At 41.7% G+C, this 22566-nt stretch overlaps 1 protein-coding gene across 3 annotated transcripts; it reads right to left on the reverse strand.

Annotated features, from left to right (window-relative positions):
* Nucleotides 1-2459: 2459 nt before the first annotated feature.
* LOC124142176 (eukaryotic translation initiation factor 2 subunit 1-like) lies at nucleotides 2460-13613 on the reverse strand. 3 transcript variants are annotated; one of them, XM_046510468.2, is made up of 8 exons: nucleotides 13506-13613; nucleotides 11321-11577; nucleotides 9290-9369; nucleotides 7371-7519; nucleotides 5731-5837; nucleotides 5335-5432; nucleotides 4105-4248; nucleotides 2460-2960 (listed from the first exon to the last, which is right to left on the reverse strand). In XM_046510468.2, exons 2-8 carry the CDS (start codon nucleotides 11556-11558, stop codon nucleotides 2790-2792), a joined length of 987 nt encoding a protein of 328 aa, XP_046366424.1. In that variant the 5' UTR covers nucleotides 11559-11577; nucleotides 13506-13613; the 3' UTR covers nucleotides 2460-2789. The 3 variants fall into 3 exon arrangements, with proteins under 3 accessions (XP_046366424.1, XP_046366421.1, XP_046366423.1); XM_046510465.2 differs by having other exon boundaries at nucleotides 13502-13613; XM_046510467.2 differs by having other exon boundaries at nucleotides 13386-13516.
* Between the last annotated feature and the right edge of the window lie 8953 nt (nucleotides 13614-22566).

Genomic DNA, 22566 nt, shown 5'->3' on the forward strand with positions numbered 1-22566 from the left:
TTGGTTTCACGCCGCGCTCAGCAATATTCCAGCAATAATATGACGGCGGTCTGTAAATAATCGAGTCTGGGCCAGACAAACCACTGATTGACATCATGAGCATCGATCCACGCAATTGGGATACGATGGCATGCAGCAACCAAGTCAGCAAGCCTGACCACCCGATCCCGTTAGTCGCCTCTTACAAGCACAATCGCCTTTTATAGCAAGCATGGGTTGCTGAAGACCCATTCTTCTCCGGATCTTCACGGGGATGATCTATAGAGATGTTTATTAAAAATATCAGGATACAAAGATAAACCTGTTATCAATATGGGTTACCACGTTTCCCCCCTTTGGCTCTTGAGAGCTTCTAAGATGTTTATTAAAAATATCAGGATAAAAAGATAAACCTGTTATCAATATGGGTTACCACGTTTCCCCCCTTTGGCTCTTGAGAGCTTCTAAGATGTTTATTAAAAATATCAGGATAAAAAGATAAACCTGTTATCAATATGGGTTACCACGTTTCCCCCCTTTGGCTCTTGGGAGCTTCTAAGATGTTTATTAAAAATATCAGGATAAAAAGATAAACCTGTTATCAATATGGGTTACCACGTTTCCCCCCTTTGGCTCTTGAGAGCTTCTAAGATGTTTATTAAAAATATCAGGATAAAAAGATAAACCTGTTATCAATATGGGTTACCACGTTTCCCCCCTTTGGCTCTTGAGAGCTTCTAAGATGTTTATTAAAAATATCAGGATAAAAAGATAAACCTGTTATCAATATGGGTTACCACGTTTCCCCCCTTTGGCTCTTGGGAGCTTCTAAGATGTTTATTAAAAATATCAGGATAAAAAGATAAACCTGTTATCAATATGGGTTACCACGTTTCCCCCCTTTGGCTCTTGAGAGCTTCTAAGATGTTTATTAAAAATATCAGGATAAAAAGATAAACCTGTTATCAATATGGGTTACCACGTTTCCCCCCTTTGGCTCTTGAGAGCTTCTAAGATGTTTATTAAAAATATCAGGATAAAAAGATAAACCTGTTATCAATATGGGTTACCAAGTTTCCCCCGTTTGGCTCTTGGGAGCTTCTAAGACTTCGATCCTGCCCCACAATGAAGCACATGTGGTGTCTCCATGGGCAAGAGAGAGCAGGGAATGGGTACCCGGTAGGATGAGATGGCAATGTGGTTGTTCACCATCTAGCGCCTAACGGGCAGCTTGGGCTATTTACTCCCCAGGGAGCTGAGAATTGCTGTTGAGTGCACTCTGATCCAGTGACCATGGAAATAATAGCTCTTTGCGCATGTCCATGTGGTGTGGAAATATGCCCAATAAATATGGCCTATAATAATTCTATTATGTGACATACTTGTGGTATTGGTTTGTCTATAATTTAATTACCAGCACTTTTGATATCAGCACTAGTCCATAAAAGTATGTATTTATATCAGTGTGAGTGGGTGGACGGGTGAGTGAGTAGAGTGGCCCTCAACACCACTTTGAACATATCATTAGTTATAGCAGTGCCTGTCATCTTAAAGTATGTTGGCAAAACTCCAAATGATCCTGGTGTCAGCTGTTACCAATTTTGTGAAACTCAACAGCAGGGTTTAGAGGTGAAAAACGGGTCTTTGCCATATGAGAGAATATGGTACTCAAACTCACAATCATAGTATTCTGGTATGTCTAAGAGACAACTCTGCCCAGTGATTGCCATACTTCTTAAAACTTTACCCTATGTGAGGTGAGGTGGGTTTTAACGCCACATTCAAGATTACTGTACTTTGATGGAAGGTGGCTGCTGGTACTAGTCCGGACTAATGCCATCTTCCCGAGGCAAGAGAGTTAACTGACTTTAAAAGTCCAGCTTCCACCCTTGCCAAACTAGGCTGGAATTACTGGGCTCGATGGTAGCGTCACCAGTGGCTATTATGAGTTATGTCCCTTCTAAGCCACTCCTATAGACCAATCAGATTCTACCTCTCGTATCACTTGCTTTTGCTTCAAACAACATGGTGGCACCCAGTCAAAACGATCTGATCGATAATCAAGATCTTTATTATGATAAAATGGGTCTTACACCGCGAAAAGCATCAAATCACCTGAGCACCTTGATTAAAAACATGAAAAGATTTGGAAAATATCTGTTGACGAGTTGGAGGTGCACATGCTTTGCAAATCCTGCAATCGACAGAAAACTGCATGACAGTTTACGAACCGGATTTTGATTTTGCGCTTTTTGATTGGACTATGCAAAGACTCGTTAGTCCAGCCAAAATGTAACTCCATAATACCAGCCTATTTTGGCAAGGGTGGAAACTGGACTTTTATAGTCAGTTAACTCTCTTGCCTCGGGAAGCTGGACTAATGCCAGCTGTATAGAGCTGCATTCAAGGCAGACCCTCTATCCACTAGACCACAGAGTCAGTCACCTTTACCAAGGACAACATATACAAGAACACAAAGCTTAGTTTATACACATTGAAATTTAATGACCTCTTGTAGAATACAATATACATGTTGCTGTATGCAGATGATGATTTCCTCCACATCAGGCATCTGTGCCTGGTTCCTGGTGGTCTGAAAAACTCAGTACACAAAGTTGATGACATCTGTCACAGAACCGGCGCCAGGGCAGTCCTAATCGATACAAATAATGATTCAGTGTTTGGGAAAGCACAAACATATGTTTGCATCAGACAATTGTGATGTCAACAATTGTTGTTGGGACAATGAGTAGAAGACTGATTTGTCAAGAGTTAAGTTGATGATACAGGCACTCCCCTCCACACTTCTCCTAGTCTTCTTTAACAATGTCAACGCCCTCGAGTTTGTCGTCGGGCATCACCATCCCATACTCCTCCTCGTCATCATCATCAGCATCACCATCAACCTCACGGTTCTCTTCCTCCAGGCGCTCCAGCTGTTTGGCCAGCTCGATCTCATCAATGTCGGACACCACACGGGCCTGAATCATAACATGCAGATGATGAATCAAAATCTTTCTAGTCTCATATATCTCATAAGGAAGAGAATATATGGATGTCAATTTCACCTGATGAAGGAGAAAGCATATACTCCGAAACGATATGTTCCTCATAATAAAGAAGTTGACATCCATATAATCTCTTCCTTATGTGAATCACTTCTAAATGCCTTTCAAAGACCTCATATAGCTCAGTTAACTCCTGCTGTTCTTCTACACAGCCCTGAGAAATTTACAGACAAACAAATTAGCAGATGAAAATTTATTAACATTATTGTTTGTTTGTTGTTTAACATGCACTCAGCAATATTCCAGCAAAATGACGGCAATCTGTAATTAATCAAGTCTGGACCAGGCAATCTAGTGATTGACTACATGAGCCACAATCCATGTAAATGTGATAAGATGACATGCATCGACCAAGTCAGATTGCCTGATCCTGTTGGTCGCCTCTTACAACATGTATAGTCACCTGACTTGTATCAGTAATTATTAACATTAACAAATCGTGGATATGGAGTTATGTCCCTTTATAGGAACAAGGGTCATTGTATTTGATATTTTGCATACTGAAGATGTTGGACATAAATCATCAAAAATCAGTCAATCAACTGTCAGTTCACAAATGTTATTCATTTAACTGTGAGACACTTAGAACATGGCCATTCAGTAGCCAAGGATGTAAATGTGTTTCTTTTATTGAACAAACTTTTAAAGAACACACACAGTTTCAACTCAATCTTAAGTTAGAATATGATGATGGCCAAATTCTCCAGCATATCCCTCACATAGCCATTCCCCGAGGTAGAATAGGTCTTCAGCGACCCATGCTTGCCGTAAAAGGCGACCATGCTTGTGGTAAGGGGCGCCTAACGGGATTGGGTGGTCAGGCTCGCTGACTTGGTTGATGCATGTCACCCTATCCCAATTGCGTGGATCGATACTCATGATGTCAATCAGGGGATTGTCTGGTCCAGACTCGATTATTTACACACCGCCATCATATAGCTGGAATATTGCTGAGTGCAGCGTTAACAACAAACAAACAAACAAAATAAATCACATAGCCATTCAGGCTAGCCATCCTGCTATCGGGGGGCTGATTGCACCCGATTGCACCACGCACCTGCTGCTGGATGTTGAAGGCCCCTCCTGCCTCCTCTATGCTCTCCTTGATCATAGCTACTGCCTGGTTCAGCTTGGCCAGCCCCTCGGTGCGCTCCAGGGTCTGGGTCGTTATCACATACAGTGGAGGGGCAATCAGGTTGATCTGTAACAGAGGACAGGACATTAGGTTGGATCTACTGGGACATAACAGGGCAGGCCACATTGGATGATTTGTTAAGGATAAAACACGACTAGCAAGATTTGGTTGAGAATGTAAACAGTATGAGGAGGAAGCCAACCTGAGGATATGATACAGGGAAGGCTATATTGGATGATTTACTAGGATATAAGAGGGTAGGGCATTGGGTTTGTTGACTAGGATAAAACAGAGGACAGGCTACATGGATTGATTGACTGGAATATAACAGGGGGCATGGTATATGGGCTGATCTAATGGGATATAACCGGAGGTAGGGAATATGTGAGATGGAATGGAGTTTAACAACGTCCAAGATTATTTCACTTCTAAATAGCATGCGTGCATGTCCTTGTCCGGACTATTATCAATATTATAGTGCTAGCCCACTGATATACCATGCCACGGTTTAACACACAGTACACTGACTCCTAGTCGATCATTTCTTGTTTTATCCCCTTAATGCCGAGGGCTGGGCAAGGTGACAACTACTATCTTTTATCGTCTTTTGGTATGACGTGGGTGGAGATCGAACCCCAGACTTTCCGAACCTCTACAACCAGACCACGGAGTTTGTCAGGGCAGAGTATATGGGCTGATCTTATAGGACATAACAGATGGCAGGGTATATGGGCTGATCTAAAGGAACATAACAGAGGGCAGAGAATATGGGCTGATCTTATAGGACATAACAGAGGGCAGGGTATATGGTTTAGGACTAATAGGATATAACCATAAGCCAGGGTATATAGGCATATCTACTGGGATATAACAGAGGGCAAGGAAATTGGGATGATCAAATAGAACATAACAGAAGGCATGGTATATGGTTGATTTGATCTACTAGGATATAACAGAGGGCAGGGTATATGGGTTGATCTACTAGGATATAGAGAGGGCAGAGTATATGGGCTGATCTAATGGAACATAACAGAGGGGCAAGGTATATAGGTTGATCAAATAGGATATAACAGAGGGCATGGTATATGGGATGATCTACTGGGGTATAACAGCGGGCAGGTTCTGATCTATAGGGAGAAAGGCATATTTTACTTTGATTGGCAGATTCTCTGTTGACAACTCCAATCCTTTCTTCAGTGCTCGTTTCACGGCATCAACGCCTTCATAATTTGTACACGCAACTTCAATATCTGAAAACAAAGTGTAACGCATGACGTCAGAATGGTTATTATGGATACATTCATCAGATAACCAAAAGTTCAGCATAATCACACGGGGCACACAAGATTACTTACAGACACAATAACATGGAAAGTTTGTTATGTGTCTACTGAGGCTTGTCAAAACCTGGGTGTGCTGCCACATACGCCTGACTGGTCATCCAACAGACGGAAACCACCAATTTCTGAGCAGTCATTTAAATCCCATCATTAAGGGTTATATAATGGAGGGCAGGGAATTTAGGACATGTGAAAGTGTGCTAGTTACCCGCCCTGATCTTCACTGCCTGTGGTGTCAGTCGACGTTTGATGTTCTGGAGCAGCACATCCTTCGTCTCATCATCGATGTTACACTCATCCAACACCTCTGGGTTCCTGAAACCACACACATCATGTTCTGTCAATATGTTCCCCACAACAACCTTACGTCTGATTGGGTAATTGACTGATTCATCAGCTTGCACCCTGGTCCTATAGATTATCTATCAAGTTTGGAAGGTCTTCCCAGGAAATGAGTGAGTGAGTGAGTACGGTTTTACGCCGCTTTTAGCAATATTCCAGCAATATCACTGCGGGGGACACCAGAAATGGGCTTCACACATTGTACCAATGTTGGGAATCGAACCCGGGTCTTTGGCATGACGAACGAACGCTTTAACCACCAGGCTACCCAACCGCCCCTCTTGTCAGGAAATAACGAAAGAGTTACTTCCCTTTCTATGATCAACCATGAATGTTTTGTCCACATTGTGAAAGATATGATTTATTAACAATTCCAAATACTGTACGCCATAAAAATAAATAAAAGCATGAATGTAATGACATACTGGAATTGAGTGTCATGTCATACTGCACATGCCAGAAACATTGACAAGAATCCACTTCACCTCACTGACGGATATCTCACAAAACAAAGATCACATGACAAGCAGGACAAGCTGAGTTTGTACGAGAACCAACCTACACTGCTAATACCCCATACCATATCAGGATATTCTGAGTTTACAGTCATGGTGGTGTTGTTTGTTTGTTTGTTTGTTGTTTAACGCCGACACTCAGCAATATTCCACCTATATGACGGCGGTCTGTAAATAATCGAGTCTGGACCAGACAATTCAGTGATTGACATAATGAGCATCGATCCACGCAATTGGGATACGGTGACATGCATCGCAACCAGATCAGTGCGCCTAACCACCCGATCCCGTTAGTCACCCCTTACGACAAGCATCCCGGTAGTCGCCTTTTACGGTAAGCATGGGTTGCTGAAGACCTTTTCTACCTCGGGCAATGGCTATGCGAGGGATATACTGGAGAATTTATAACTTTTAAGAATTTTTAAGATTGTGTTGAAACTGTGTGTGTTCTTTAAAAGTTTGTTCTATAAAAGAAACACATTTACATCCTTGGCTGCTGAATGGGTTGCTGAAGACCTATTCTACCCCGGATCTTCAGGGCTGATTTAGGAGCTGCTATGTCTAAATTTCAAAGTTTGGGCTAGTGGCATAATCTTATGATGAATTTTAGACAATTTGCTGCAACATGCATTGGGGGAGGTCGGGAAGCCTAGTGGTTAAAGCGTTCGCTCGTCACGCCGAAGACCCGGGTTTGATTCCTGACATGGGTACAATGTGTAAAGCCCATTTCTGGTGTTCCCCGCCGTGATATTGCTGGAATATTGCTAAAAGCAGCATAAAACCATACTCACTCCACTCAACATGCATTGATCTGGCGAGGCATCAATTACCTGATTTCCAATGTTTACAGAACATCCATTATACAGGCCAATGAGACTATGAGGACATGGACAATGCAAACTAGTTTTAACTGATCCATTACTGCAGTTGTAACACGAAGTCTTAATGACGTATTGGGTGGTTTCAATTGACATAAAACCATAGAACTTACGTAACAGCATGTTTGAAGATTTCGTATGAAGTACCAGGTTTCTTATACTTGTCGTCGAAGGCCCACGCAGTTTTTGTGTACAGATCCTCAAACTGTTCATCTGTCGTGTAGCCAAGGATCTCCGCCACGTGTCGCAGTATGCTGTTTACCTATAGCAGCCAAACAAAGGCAATCAAGCACTGCTTAGCCAGCATGTAGGTAAGTGAATACTCTTTACAGCAACATATCCAATCTCATTAAAATCAGATCATAGTTCTCGCTAACACTAAATAAAGATCACATTACAGGTCACGTCATAACAACCTTTCATCTGACCGATCAGAGCTTCGCTTACCACATCAGGAAAGTTACAGACAGAATGTGTTTTCTAATCATGCAACCTCGAAATATTTAACGACAGTTACAGGCTTTATGACTGAGTCCATACAAACTAGGCCATCTCTTAGCCATTCCAGAATGTTCTTCTGTTCAGTTTTCAAATTTTTAATTGAGAAATTGTCAAAATATGTTTCAAAGCATCGTCGCCAATTTGTGCTGTAAAGCACAAAAAAAACTGCCTTCTGATTGGCTAATGTTGACTTCTTGTTGGTCATTCCATTGGTTGGTCAAAGTGAATAAAAGGTCGGTCTCAGGTGACCTGTGATGGGATGTCCTTAGATCCTTATAGCAAGACCTAAGACCCGATTATAATGAGACTGACAACACATCAAGCTGTATTGCTAACACCAGGGCCCACTTGCACAAAGCGATCTTAGCACTAAGATGATCGTAACTCCCATTCTTTAACATAGGCTTACAATAGTCGTAGCGCTAAGATCGCTTTGTGCAAGTGGGTCCAGGACCTCTAAATACTGAGGTCTTGACCACAAACATGTGGCTGACCGTATGAGCAACAATCCATGTGATCAAGACACGATCACAGTCAGATAAATCACAGCGTTTGACATCCGAACACTCTGTTGAACTACAGCTAGAGGGATATTCTACTGAAATTTCCGATTGACCATGTTGATATCTATTGCAAAGTGCTACCGATGCAAACACTTGAATGACCTGCGGATCACCAAAAATAGTCGAGTCTGCATGTGATGTTATTACACTGTGTGTGCTACAGCTGTATGTTTAGTAGTCACAGAGGTATCTCAGGGATGGATTTAACTGCTAGCTGGTTGGCCCGTGGCAAGTTACAATTACAAAGGGCTTGCTGAAATGTAAAGTAGATGGCCTGTCTGGATAGTCAAAATTTCACCCCTTCTCCATGAATGTTTTTTAATTGGATCATTTCCGTAGAATGACAACCGGCTGCCATTTTGTAAAGTTGTATACAACAACTTCTTTACTTGCACATAAATCACCATGAAATGTGGCAAATGTAAGCCTAGATTTAATCTCAAGAGTGCAGGAAAAAATGTTTCAGGAGTGAGGAGTTCTAACATTGTCAGAGCCCTACTAGGCGGTTATGTGAGGTGAGGTGAAATGGGGTTTAACGTCGTGTCCAAGATTATTGCACTTGTATAGCGACATGCATGTACGTTTGTCTGTTTGTGTGGCTGCTTGTACTAGTCCGGACTGATGCAGATTTATAGTGCTAGCTCACTGAGATGCCATGCCGCAGTTTAACATGAATACCCCATTCAGACACAGTATACTGACTCCGAGCCGACCAGTCCTTGTTTTAGCCCCTTAATGCTGAGCGCCAGACATGGTAACAACAAGTACCATCTTTTAACGTCTCTTGGGATCGAACCCCGGACTTCGCAGCCTCCACCGTTTAGTTGTAGGCCAGTTAGTTGGAGAAGGGCCAGTCACATAGATACAAATTTGTTGTTACATCTATCCCTGTATCTTCAATGGGCGATTATGTCTAAGGCATTAATTCACAGAGGTGTTACAGCTGGAAGTGATGTCGAGAGACTTACAGCCTTGGCCTTGGCAAACTTCTCCTCACACTTAACTACCTCCTCGGGGGAAACTCTTCTTTTGGACAAGTCGATATACCCTGTTGACAAAAAAAGGTTTAAGTCCACATATGATTCCTAATCAATATATTTAGAGAAAAAAAACATGCAAATTTATGACTTTATATTATAATAGTGACGTAACAATTACGTGGTAAACAAAATTACAAAAACATTGTAAGTCATCATGAATAATCATCATAATATCATAAGTAACTTGAGTATTGTTTCAAGGTGGGCAATATTGCAAGAAATAAAATGAATATTCAGGTTGTGAGATGAGATGGAGAGCATGGTCAATTGTTTGTTTGTTTGTTGTTTAACGCCACACGCAATATTCCAGCTATATGACGGCTTTCTTTAAATTATCAAGGTTTGACAAGGCAATCCAGTGATTGACATCATGAACATTGATCCACGTAATTGGGACATGATGACATGCATCAACCAAGTCAGGGAGCCTGACCATTCGATCCCGTTAGTCGCCTCTTACGAAAAGCATGGTTCGCTGAAGACCTATTCTACCCCGGAATCTTCGGGGGACTGGTCCATTTGTCATGGGATTGAATCGTAACGTATACCATAACCATACTTAACAGATCTAGACTCCACTATTTTAACATAAAACACACAACAATGATCAGCCGATTTTTTAAAATGAAATAAGATGTTATCCTACTCCTGAGGAAGATGTTAACATCAAACAGTATTCCCTCTAAGATATTTATGGGGTGCTTCAGTCAACTGAGTAAGGCAATAAAGCATCAACATGATCAAGCTCAATCCCATCTTCCCGAGGCAAGGGAGTTTACTGACTACAAAAGTCCACTTCCCACCCTTGCCGAACTAGGCTGGAATCTCTTGCCTTGATCGTGGCACCACCAGTAGATATTTCGAGTTATGTCCCTTCTATGTCCCTCCTACTAACCAATCAGATTCCATCACTCATATTACTGGCATTTGCTTCAAACAAAATGGTGGTGCCAAGTCAAAACGATTTGATTGATAATCAAGATCTTATTGTAATAAAACGGATCTTATGTCGCAAAGTGCATCAAATCACTTAAGCTTCTTGATTAAGAACATAAAAAGATTTGTAAAATATCAGTTGACGCCTAATTGGCTGCACACGTTGCTTTGCAGATCTTGCATCCAACCGAAATCTGCACGCTGTTGTGATTGGACCATGCAAAGACTTGTCAGTCCAGCCAAAATGTAACTCCGGAATACCAGCCTACTTCGGCAAGGGTGGGAACTGGACTTTTATAGTCAGTTAACGCTCCTGCCTCCTTCCCTCTATAAGAATTAAGGGCGGTCGGTTAGCCTAGTGGTTAAAGCATTCACTCGTCACGCAAAAGACCCAGGTTCTATTCCAGATATTGGTACAATGTGTGAAGCCCATTTCTGGTGTCCCCGCAGAGATATTGCTGGAATATTGGTGTTAAACAACAAACCAGGCCCATATGAATTCTGCAGTTGTGGAAAGAATGGCAGAAAATGTAACTTATCGCAGAATTGCAGACAAATAGTGCAATTTGACTTTTTTATCAACCAATGCACTAATCTTCATAATTTTCAAGCTTTTCTATAAAATTTTGAACTCAAATGATGCCAAAATATTTAACCAGCTGTTGAACATGTGATTGAAACATACAAGATATGAATTCTACATTCTACATTGGAATATTGGTAATGTTACTATTTGGCTCAGGGTTAAGCATGTTTAGTATTAATAGTAATACAAAACTTGGTGCATATCCAAACAAGATGACTTCTTCAGCCTTATTAGCATGTGCACCAAACAACCATTGTACATGATGTATAGTTAACCTAACTTTATATCCAACTGAAGCATAGAAATATTGTTCTAGTATTAAATTTTATTCTCGAATGTGTACATTTGAATGTGTTCTTTTATAACCTTAGACTGTAAAAGACAATCCAAATTCTTTGATAGAATTATGGAATATTGACAAGAGAGAGAAATCAAACCTTTGTCTTTGTCAACTCTGATAACCACGACACATTCACTGCGCCCCACGCGGATGAGTTTGTTGATGGAACGGATACGTCTCCTGGACAGCTCACTGAGCAGAATCATGCCCTCAATGTTGTTATACTCTAGCAGGTGCACATAAGCCCCCATCTCGGCTATGGAGCGCACATTTACCATAACGACATCCTCCACTTCGGGGAATCTGTTCTTGTAAAATCGACATGACAGTACCATCTTGGCTGTTTATCCAACTCTGAAAGAAAATGTTAAATTGTACAATAGTAAACACATGGTAAATATTCAACATGTCCATGGGTTTATTGTTACCAAGATTCAAGGATATTTACCATGTTTACCTGAGAAAACTTGTCATTGGAATAAACATATTAAACTAGTACAAGGCAGTCAAAACACACACATTTCTTAAGCTATAATATGATAAAGAATCTTATCATTCATCAGTGTTTATGCATCAGACACCTTAATTGCATTCATGTGTGTGAGTGAGTGAGTTGGGTTTCACGCCGATTTGAACAGTATTCCAGTTATATCACGGCATGTCAGCTTGATGTGGGAGGAAAGCCAGAAGTGATGCAGGTCTTAGACTTGACCACTTTGGAGAAACCCACAAGCACGGGTATGGTGCAGACAAACCTAGAAACAAAAACAGGGCGAAGAGGGATTTGAATCTACAATCATAGGTTTCTGGCGTGCCTAAAGGATGCAACAGTGCACAGCGAATTGCGACACCATAGACAACTGGGCCACCTGTGTCCCTTGCATTCATTTACCATATTTCATACTTCCTCAATTAGACACCGGGGCGACTATTACTTTTGCCCAAGCTTTTGACCCGGCTTCTATTAGAGGCCAGAGTGTATTAGAGACCTGGTGCCTATTCTGACTAACATGGACTAATACCAACACAGTGTCAAGTGACTACCTTACCGAATCCCAAATTATACACTCGTGTAAGGGGTAGACTTGCAGGAAATGGTCACTCAAAATAAATCAAGAACATATCACAGTATTAGAGACCCAGCGTCTAATAAAGGCCCTGCTTCTATAGTTTTGGACAGAGAATATGACCTGGCGTCAATAACAGGCCCATGTGTATTGGAGTTCCGGTGTCTAATGGAGCACAGGACCATGTAGCTACTAATGATAACAAACAAAACCTGCAGACAAGGCCAAAGGTCTCGTCTACGAGTTTTTGTGAGTTTGTTTATTATAAGTAGTAATAGTTACATGGTCCTGTGAATGGAATAAATACAGTATTTTGATTTGTATGCATAGGTATGATTAAGGACAGACCCAAACATCTTGGAAAGCTCTGTATCAATACCCTCCTGTCATTAAAATAAACATGATCATGATGATCAACTATATTCAAATCATGTTTATATCAATGCCGTGAAATAAAATACTGTCAACCAGTTTAAAATCAATATGAAGTCCAGTCTAGGTGCAGACATAATTTCAATCTGCATAACTAGTCTGTCCTTATTTAGGGTACCTATTAACTGTTTGATAGATTTACATCCTAAAAGACGAGTTAGGAGACAAAGCAGATGTTGAATCACACATTTCCTATGACCATGATGACAACCTGTTCAGAATTGGGCAATGCTTCGAGATTGGTTTGACATTTGAGTTTGAATTAAACTATTTCTGACGCAGGAATCACAAACATACATTCAACAGTGTAGCTATTGAGAGTGTCTGACAAACCTGAATTTTCAGCATTTCAACAAATAATGTCCGTTTATTGGTGATTTCACAAATAAACATTTGGCCCAGGCTCGATCTAGATAGCGGAGTGTGAGTTGGCTATATGAGCTTCAATTTCATTTTCATTTCGTTCAATACCGTTATCATGTTAATCGCTATTTCTGAATATTCACTCCACTTGTACACGTTGTAGGCTAAAGGGTCGGGCTATGATTAAAGAATAAATTGCGATCCATAGTGTGTGATCTGTGATTCGACATGAAAAAGTACAATCCGGAATGAGGTTAAAACTAAAAGCTACGTTTTCATAAGAAGTACGTATTAACTGACCGATCCAATTTGTGCGATTCTCCTGAATGACACATAGAATATAAAACATACACTTCTCCTTGGAATTTCAAAGAAACAATCCTACCAAACCTCTAACAGATTTTACCAAAGCTTACCTACATGTGCCTGATGCAAGACCGACTGATTGAAAGACTGTGGTCCTGTCTACACAAGAATGTAAAAATACATTTTCATTGGGATGCGCTTCACAACATGAAAACCAGTTTATCTGATTTACAAAAGGAAGAGTATGGTTACGAAACGAAGTAAATAATAGTGTCATCATTACATCTTGAATGTTATTCTGCCATACATTTGAAAATTGATTTTAACGAAATTATATTGAAACACCACCGACAAATTAAATATAGTGTCTATATATGTCAAAATGCTTATGATAATTATGCTACAAAGTTTAACAAACATATGACAGATTTTAGTTTTACACAACAAGGGAGATAATAAAGTCGCTGGGACATCCATATACCACTAAATATCCCACACAGTCTTTCTAGATCTAGCCCTTCTTGTTTTCTATTTGACGTTGTGAAATTGATCAAACTACAGAGACATATTTAAGCACGTATGTATTTAACATAAGTTTTTTTGCGAACTCCCATAATTTTTTTGATTTTCAGTTTTGTAGAAGAAGAAATGAAACTTTCTGAATGACAAAATTCAATATGATTTCTCCACTAAAAATCGCATAACAGTAACTCACATAAGTGAAATATTTTACTTGCAAACAGACATTGAGAAAGAAATCATATCCAAAACGTACATTTACAACATTTACAACGCCCATTTTCACTAAAAATATTAAACGTGCCAATGAGTTAACTGGAATATCTGTTGGTTTAATATAATATCCACATCATTAACTTCTACGTCGGCGCAAAAAGAGGATCCCGAAGGGATCCCAGATTACACTGAGTCACTATATGCTCACCTGTTAAGAAACTGGAGGCGGTGGGGTAGCCTTGTGGTTAAAAGCGCTCACTCGTCACGCCGAAGACCCGGGTTCGATTCCCGACATAGGTACAATGTGTGAAGCCCATTTCTTCACCGCCGTGATATTGCTGGAATATTGCTTAAAGCGGCGTAAAACAATACTCACTCTCTCACTCACTCAAACCCATTCAGAACTTTTCGGAGAATGTGAAGACTCTCCAAAACTGCAGCCTTCTGCATTACCCAGATTGTCAGAAGGGCTGTATTCCTGGCATCAAACCCGGGTACTCTCCCAATGTTAATCAACAGATTGGGAGGTACTAAACCTAGCTAAGACACCAAGCAGAGTCGGACAACTTGGTACTTGGGATGCAAGCGTGACATTTCGAAAACAAAGTCCGCATATTTGCCATGTTTTTCCTGAATCTTGTCAATCACATTAGTGTCAAAGGGGACGGCTAGTTGTTGGTTTGTTTGTTGTTTAACGCCGCACTCAGCAATATTCCAGCTACATGACGGCGGTCTGTAAATAATCGAGTCTGGACCAGACATTCCAGTGATTTATATCATGAGCATCTATTCACGCAATTGGGATCAATGACATTCATCAACCATGTCAGCGAGCATGACCACCCGATCCCGTTAGTCGCTTTTCAGACAAACATAGTCACCTTTTACGGCGAGCATGGGTTGCTGAAGACCTATTCTACCCCGGATCTTCACGGTTCCAAAAGGGACGGAAATTTCTGTGATATATATGATTTCATTGGATTTATCAAAAACGACAAGTTCAGACGTGTTGGCCTGGACAGGTCTGAGGCAAAATACGGGCATCATTGAACATACATAACATGATGTTTGGTAATGAAAGACAAAACAGTAAACATGTCCGTTATAGCACAAAACATGAGCATAGTAATGGAATCATAAAACATAGAAGCGATGATACAATATATGTATTTCATTATCAAATCCTTGTTACAATGTTTATTGTATTAACAATATCTTTCTCCAGCAGCAAAAATAATATATTAATAATAACACTAGGTTTAAAAGAAAGGGACAGTTTGAAGAGTATATTCATCTTACATCATGACGCCGTTTGTTATGTTCTCAGTTACTGGACTGGTATTTAAAAATATTTTAGTTTTTGGCTGTCTGTAATTGTATAATACGCTCACTGTTTCTTTTAGGCATTCGCCATCAAAGAATTCATCAAGCTGTTGACGAAAATTAGAGTTATCCCCCTTCCATCGCTCGCGAATAGGATGGTCTCCGACGCCGAGTCCTTCATTTTGAGATTTGTCACACTGATTCGAACTATCAAGCACCTGAATATTTGACCACCCTCCCCTCGTTCCCTTTGAAAATTACATATGGACCCCCGATGAGTCAACGCACGATCCCCACCACCACCTTTGTAACACAGTAATATTAACGAAATCATTTTAAAATTAAAACATCAACTCATACAACCTGGTGTTATGAGAAGACTTATGGAAAAAAAGTAAAGTCGACCACATATGTGGAAGAGCAGAAAAGAATTTAAAAATAGCTCTCAACGTATGAATCATAGGTATCTTAAGTGATAACGTAATTCCTGCTGGTGGCTCTTGCAGGAGGTGAAGTGGTATTGGGTTTAATGTCGTGTCCAAGATTGTTGCACTTATATAGCGACGTGTATGTATGTGTGTGTGTGTGTGTGGCTGATTGTACTGGTCCGGACTGATGCCGATGTATTGTGCTAGCCAACTGAGATACCATGCCGCAGTTTAACATGAATACCCGACTCAGACACAGTATACTGACTCCGAGACGACCAGTCCTTGTTTTAGCCCCTTAATGCCGAGAGCCAGACAGGGTAACAACAAGTAACATATTTTAACGTCTTTTGGTATGACGCGGCCGGGGATCGAACCCCGGACCTTTCGCTCTCCGGGTGCATGGACGCTCTACAACTAGACGGTTGACTCTTGTAGAAGACGAGGTAGTGTAAGTCACCGTGATGCCTGCAAGCTTGTCCAGAAGTGCTTGCTGGGGCTTGCGACAGTTTTAAACAGTTACTGATATTACTGCAATGCTAAATACATTTGACAGGTCACCTCTAAACATAACTTTGATGTGTTGATATGCTTTATAAACTTAAACACACAACTTGTTTTGGCCGAAACAATGACACAGGGACGTGTCAGTCTCCCTCAGTCTCTCCGCCATCCTACATTACCCCTCCTCGAAAAGAACAATATAATAACTAGACGATGAAAGGAGATTAGTGAAGTACGCTAAGAAGAATACTGTGTTTGTTTGTTGTTTATCGCCGCACTCAGCAGTATTCCAGCTATATGACGGCGGTCTGTAAATAATCGAGTCTGGACCAGACAATCCAATGATTGACATCCTGAGCACTGATCCACGAAACATGCATCAACCAAGTCAGCGAGCCTGACCACCTGATCCCGTTAGTCGCCCTTACGACAAGCATAGTCGCCTTTTACGGCAAGCATGGGTTGCTGAAGATCTAGTCTACCCCGGATTTTGACGGATCAAGAGTACTGTGAAAAAACACAAAGGCACGTATTCCAGTTTTCAGTGGCTAGCTACATTTTTCAGTCAATCAGTCAATTATTATTAGGCCTGATACAGCTCTAACACTGCTGAGTGGGGCATCATTCGCTCTGTCTCAATGCGTGACCCCTTCACTCACAACAGGGGCGGTGGGGTAGCCGAGTGGTAAAAGTGTTTGTTCGTCACGGAGAAGACCTGGGTTCAAATTCCTAAATGGGTACAACGTGCGAAGCCTATTTCTGATGCCCCAAGGCGTGATATTGCTGGAATATTTCCAAAAGCGGCGTAAAACAATACTCCCTAACTCAATTAGAAGGGGACCCGAAGTGATTCTGGGCTACAACAGATCCCGACGACGTGTAAGTGGCACGCTCGTTGCCAGATTATTTACATGGCGCCGTGGGATAGCTGGAATATGGCGGACAATATTAAACAGCAAACAAACCAAAAATACCCTGGAGCCGGATTACTGATCAAATTGCTGATTACGTGTTTCGACAATGAGACCTGTGTTCGCAATAACGTTACAACACGAGAAACTTAAAGCGCAAAGGTGCAGAGTCGGGTCCTGTCGTTTCATGATTATCCACTGCATGGCTCCACTGCCGTTTACTCTGTAGGAACAAATATGCAAATGAGAATAGCCGATTCCGTATTTGCAAAACCCCGGACCCGTGAACTGAGCCCCAGTAACAGTGGTCAAGGATGCTGAATGCTAGACAACTGAACGTTAAGAGTATAACCGGGGGAATAGGCTGCGGCAGCAAATTTGTCTACTAAACACCCTGAGCAAGGGGAAACACAGAATGGGAAGTCATAAAGTTAAGAAATACAGTGTGGAATGAAAGTATCACGAGTGCCGTAGGTTAACAACAAACGTGTTTCTAGGAGTCCATCAACAAGGTCTTGTAGGTGAGGTGAAATGGGGTTAACGTCGCGTCCAAGATTATTGCACTTATATAGCGACGTGCATGCACACGGGCATCTTCCCGAGAGAAATGAGTTAACTGACTATAAAAGTCCAGTTTCCACCCTTGCCGAACTTTGTTGGAATTACTGGACTCGATCGTAGCGCCACCAATGGCTATTACCAGTTATGTCCCTTCTAAGCCTCTCCTATTGACCAATCAGATTCCACCTCCCGTATCACTTGCGTTTGCTTCACAAAAAAAATGGTGGCGCCCAGTCAAGACGATCTGATCGATAATCAAGATCTATATTGTGATAAAACGGGTCTTACATCGCGAAATGCATCAAATCACCTGAGCACCTTGATTAAAAACATGAAAAGATTTGGAAAATATCTGTTGACGACGAGTTGGAGGTGCACATGTTTTGCAAATCCTGCAATCGACCAAAATCTGCATGACAGTTTACGAACCGGATTTCGATTTCGGTGCGCGAATTTGATTGGACTATGCACAGACTCGTTAGTCCAGCCAAATTGTAACTCCATAATACTAGCCTAGTTCGGCAAGGGTGGAAACTGGACTTTTATAGTCAGTTAACTCTCTTGCCTCGGGAAGATGGCACGCGCGTGTGTGTGTGGCTACTTGTACGTGTTCGGACTGATGCCAATTCATAGTGCTAACCCACTGAGATACCATGCCGCAGTTTAACATGAATACCCGACTCTGACACAGTATACTGACTCCGAGACGACCAGTCCTTGTTATAGCCCCTTAATGCCGAGCGCCAGACAGGGTAACAACAAATACTATCTTTTAACGTCTTTTGGTATGACGCGGCCGGGGATCGAAACCCGGACCTTCCGCTCTCCGGGCGGATGCTCTTCCACTAGACCACGGAGGCGGTTGACTCTTGTAGAAGACAAGGTAGTGTAAGCCACTGTGATGCCCACAAGCTTGTCCCGGAGTGTTGGGGCGGTCGGGTAGCCTAGTGGTTAAAGCGTTCGCTCGTCACGCCGAAGACCCGGGTTCGATTCCCAACATGGATACAATGTGTGAAGCCCATTGCTGGTGTCCCCCGCCCTGATATTGCTGGAATATTGCTAAAAGCGGCGTAAAACCATACTCACTCACTCACTCCAGGAGTGTGTTGCAGATCTTAACTCGATTGCACGATTAACGTCTATCAGTATGTGTAAAGAAATGCTTATGCATATTCCCCATGTTAAGTTTTACGTTACAATATCCCGTGAGTCCCAATATCCTGTATTGAAAGCTAAAAGTTGATAAGTGACGGAGAAGGAAACATGGGCTCCTAGTGCGTACTATTCAGGGGCGTCGTTGCGGATCTTGACCCGATCGCACGATGGTCGTCTACCAGTACGTGTAGAGAAATGATTATGCATATTCCCGGGTTTCCAGCTCATGTTTACACAAAAAGCACGTCCTTATTACCTGTATACATTACCCAGGTGTCTTATGCGGGAGCAGTAAGTACAACACACCTTTCTTCTCCCACTGTAACACGACCTGGACTCGCTATCCGTACATTGTCACCCGGTGTACTGTGGGGGTCTGTTGACTCATGGCTTCATCCCCACCCGTGTTCTTGCACAGAACAACCTGAACCCATGACTGCATTGTAGACTCATGCCTAAATCTAACGTAGACTACACGATCGCTTTGTCAAAGTTGTCCTTGCCGATACGGAACGTGATCACCTTGCTGTACGTATGACCCCTCGCTTGTTCGCACGGTTGAGCCCCGAAGCACACGTGGGCCCAGTTGCACAAAGCAATCTTAGCGCTAAGATGATCGTAATTCCCATACTTTAAAGGGGCACTGATCTAAAGCAATGCCCCGGGACTGGTTGTTGCCTTTGTTATTGTTTGGCCCCGTGAGTACCCGGATCACATAGCAGAAATCTAGACTAGTTCGCGACCTGTGCTGCGCCATGTGAAGCGCATATGTCTGAATATTAAGCGTTTAATAAATTTCCTAATTGAAAATCTTACACATTTTGACTGTAAAAATATACATACGATAAAATGAGCAATGCTCAGGTGAAATATTTACTTTGTGTTGCAAGTCAAAATAGTGTAAACGAAAATCGCACAATTTCCAAGCAAGTGACTTATCAAAACTTCGTCACCATTGCCGATGCTACCCTCAAAGATACCTACATTTCCTTATTATCTCAAAAACTATATTTCATTTTGTTGATCAAGGTGACCACACGCCTTTATTACTATCCATAAAAAGTGAATAATGCGCTTAGGAAATGCGCAGCACAGGTCGCGAACCAGTCTAGATTTCTGCTATAAATACGGGTACTCACGGGAAAAAAACAATAACAAAGGAAACAACCGGTCACGGGGAATTGCTTTAGATAAGTGCCCCTTCAAGAAAAATCCATTGAGTTAGATAACAATGAGCAATCAATCAATGTACTATCGGTTTGAACAAAGTATGTTGTTTTTATATCGGCACTTCACGCCATGATGTGAGTGTATTCCCTTTGCTTTAGTAAACCTAGACACGTAAACACTTACTTTTGACATATCCACTGTGCAAGATAACAGTGATTAATCAATCAACGCATTTTCTGTTGATCCTGTGATGGCTAGGAATGATCCCTTGCTGGGATTCCACGTGCATATTACATAACACATATTTCACCTCACTTCAAACCTGGATTTAGATTGAATAATTATCCCAGGCACAAGAAATGCCAAATGGGAACCTGAAATACCTGAAATAAATTCATTAACTGAGCATCAAGTGAATCACGACAAGTACACACAAGTGTAGGATTATACCAGAAAACGTGGATGACAACAACGGAGTAGGAATCTTATTATCCACGCAATCCGAAATCTAAAAATGCTTTCACTGCAGGGATACTCTTTTTTTTATTACAAAACTATAACCATCAGGAGTATTTCCAAATGATGACATCCGATGAGCTTCCACCGTTCTTTTAGTCTGTTTGTTTAGGCTGAAGAAATGAATAAACATGCGTCCTTTGTCGAAATCATTATAGATTACGGGTAACCAATCAGTTTTCAAAAATGCGTAAAACAAATATTGCCTCCAAGTTTATTTAAGCTGTCTTTACAGACGGTAGCCCAGTCGCTTGTCAAGCTCAATTGACAATTGAGCCCCAGCTGCCAGTGTCAGGCAGCCGAGAAGAAGCAAGAGATTAGTGACCCTATAACACGGGATTACGATAGTCTGAGCGCTAAGATTGCTTTGTGCAACTGGGCCCTGGATTCGTCACATGCTGACAAGACTTGAAATTTCATCAATCAGTGGGCGAATCATTTTGACGCTGACCTTGACCATAACAGTGTGACCTTGCAACAAATACTCCAGTTTTTAGTTAATACATCCTTTTCGAAGTTGCTAATCTACTTACTTCCAGGCGAGTGCCTTAAGGGCTCTTAGTATGTTGTATTATTACCATAACACAAGATGTAAATCTGTGGGTTTCAGCACGGAATAACTACACGCTTGTAGGACTTGTGATTTTGAGGCATTCAAGCTGAAAACTCTGTGCATCTGCCTCGTACAGTGTGAGGTTTATGTGTATGTTCGGGGTCGTACCGCTACTGAAAGATATGGACATGCAGATGGGGGAGAACCTCCCAGCGTAGCATGGTGCTAACTCAGTGACCGCCGAGCTTAAGGTGATCGGTAGCGACACACCACCTGTATCCACATTTAAACCGAGGCCTTAAATAATAATAATGATAATAATATATATATGTCAAGTCGGCCCAGACTTTTCAAGGAGAGGCTTTCTGAACGACCACTGCATCGAGTTTATGTGTAGTGTGTTGAGAAGATCAGCAATCCTGCAGAGTTTTTCGCTTGGATGAAGTCGTCTGGCCTGAAAAGTGAAACAGAAGGCTTTCTGTTTGCTGCTCAGGACCAGTCACTTCCAACTCGAAACCGTCAATGTGTGATTTTGCATCAAAATGTGAATATGAAATGTAGATTATGTAATGAATTTAATGAGACTGTCCAACACATTGTCAGTTGATGCCCATCTTTGGCACAAACACAGTGTCTAAAGCGACATGATGGGGTGGCTCGATCATTTTATTACCGTCTCCGCCATACTTGTGGTTTTGACATAGAGGTCCATCCATGGTACGACCCGGAATATGTAGAGGGCGTCATGGAAAATGATAAATACAAATCCTTTGGAAAAGGCCCGTATACAGCCTCAGACATAAACAAACCTGATCTTGTCCTTTTTGATAAATCCAATGAAATCATTTATATCATTGAATTTTCTGTCCCCTTTGACACTAATGTGATTGACAAGACTGAGGAAAAACATGGCAAATATGCAGACCTCGCTTTCGAAATGTCACGCTTGCATCACAAGTACCAAGTTGTCCGAATCCCGATCGTTCTCGGTGCCTTAGGTTTGGTACCTCCCAATCTGTTGACTGACATTGGGAGACTACCCGGGTTTGCTCCCAGGAATACAGCCCTTCTGACAATCTGGTTAATGCAGAAGGCTGCAGTGTTGGGGAGTCTTCACATTCTCCGAAAAGTTCTTGGCAGCGCTTCCTGGGAGAAAGTCCCATTCGCTGTCTGGGCTGCGTGTAGAGGGGGCAAGGGCCCTGAGCTGATGAAGAGCCTAACCAGCCTGACTGTGCCAGGATCGCCCAAACCCTCTTTGCTGCATTTTATATTTTAATCTGTAAATAATAATAATAAGAAGAAGAAGAAGAAGAAGAGAA

The sequence above is a fragment of the Haliotis rufescens genome, unplaced genomic scaffold, assembly GCF_023055435.1.
Source record: "Haliotis rufescens isolate VD_foot unplaced genomic scaffold, xgHalRufe1.0.p SCAF_2, whole genome shotgun sequence".
Classification (NCBI taxonomy): domain Eukaryota; kingdom Metazoa; phylum Mollusca; class Gastropoda; order Lepetellida; family Haliotidae; genus Haliotis; species Haliotis rufescens.

Coding starts and splice junctions, on each gene's coding strand:
- LOC124142176 (XM_046510468.2), bottom strand. CDS start 11,558: ATGGTACTGTCATGTCGATTTTACAAGAACAGATTCCCCGAAGTGGAG. Junction 7,520..9,289: donor AGTTTGCCAAGGCCAAGGCT/GTAAGTCTCTCG, acceptor TGGCTGCTATAG/GTAAACAGCATACTGCGACA. Junction 5,433..5,730: donor GGCAGTGAAGATCAGGGCGG/GTAACTAGCACA, acceptor CTTTGTTTTCAG/ATATTGAAGTTGCGTGTACA.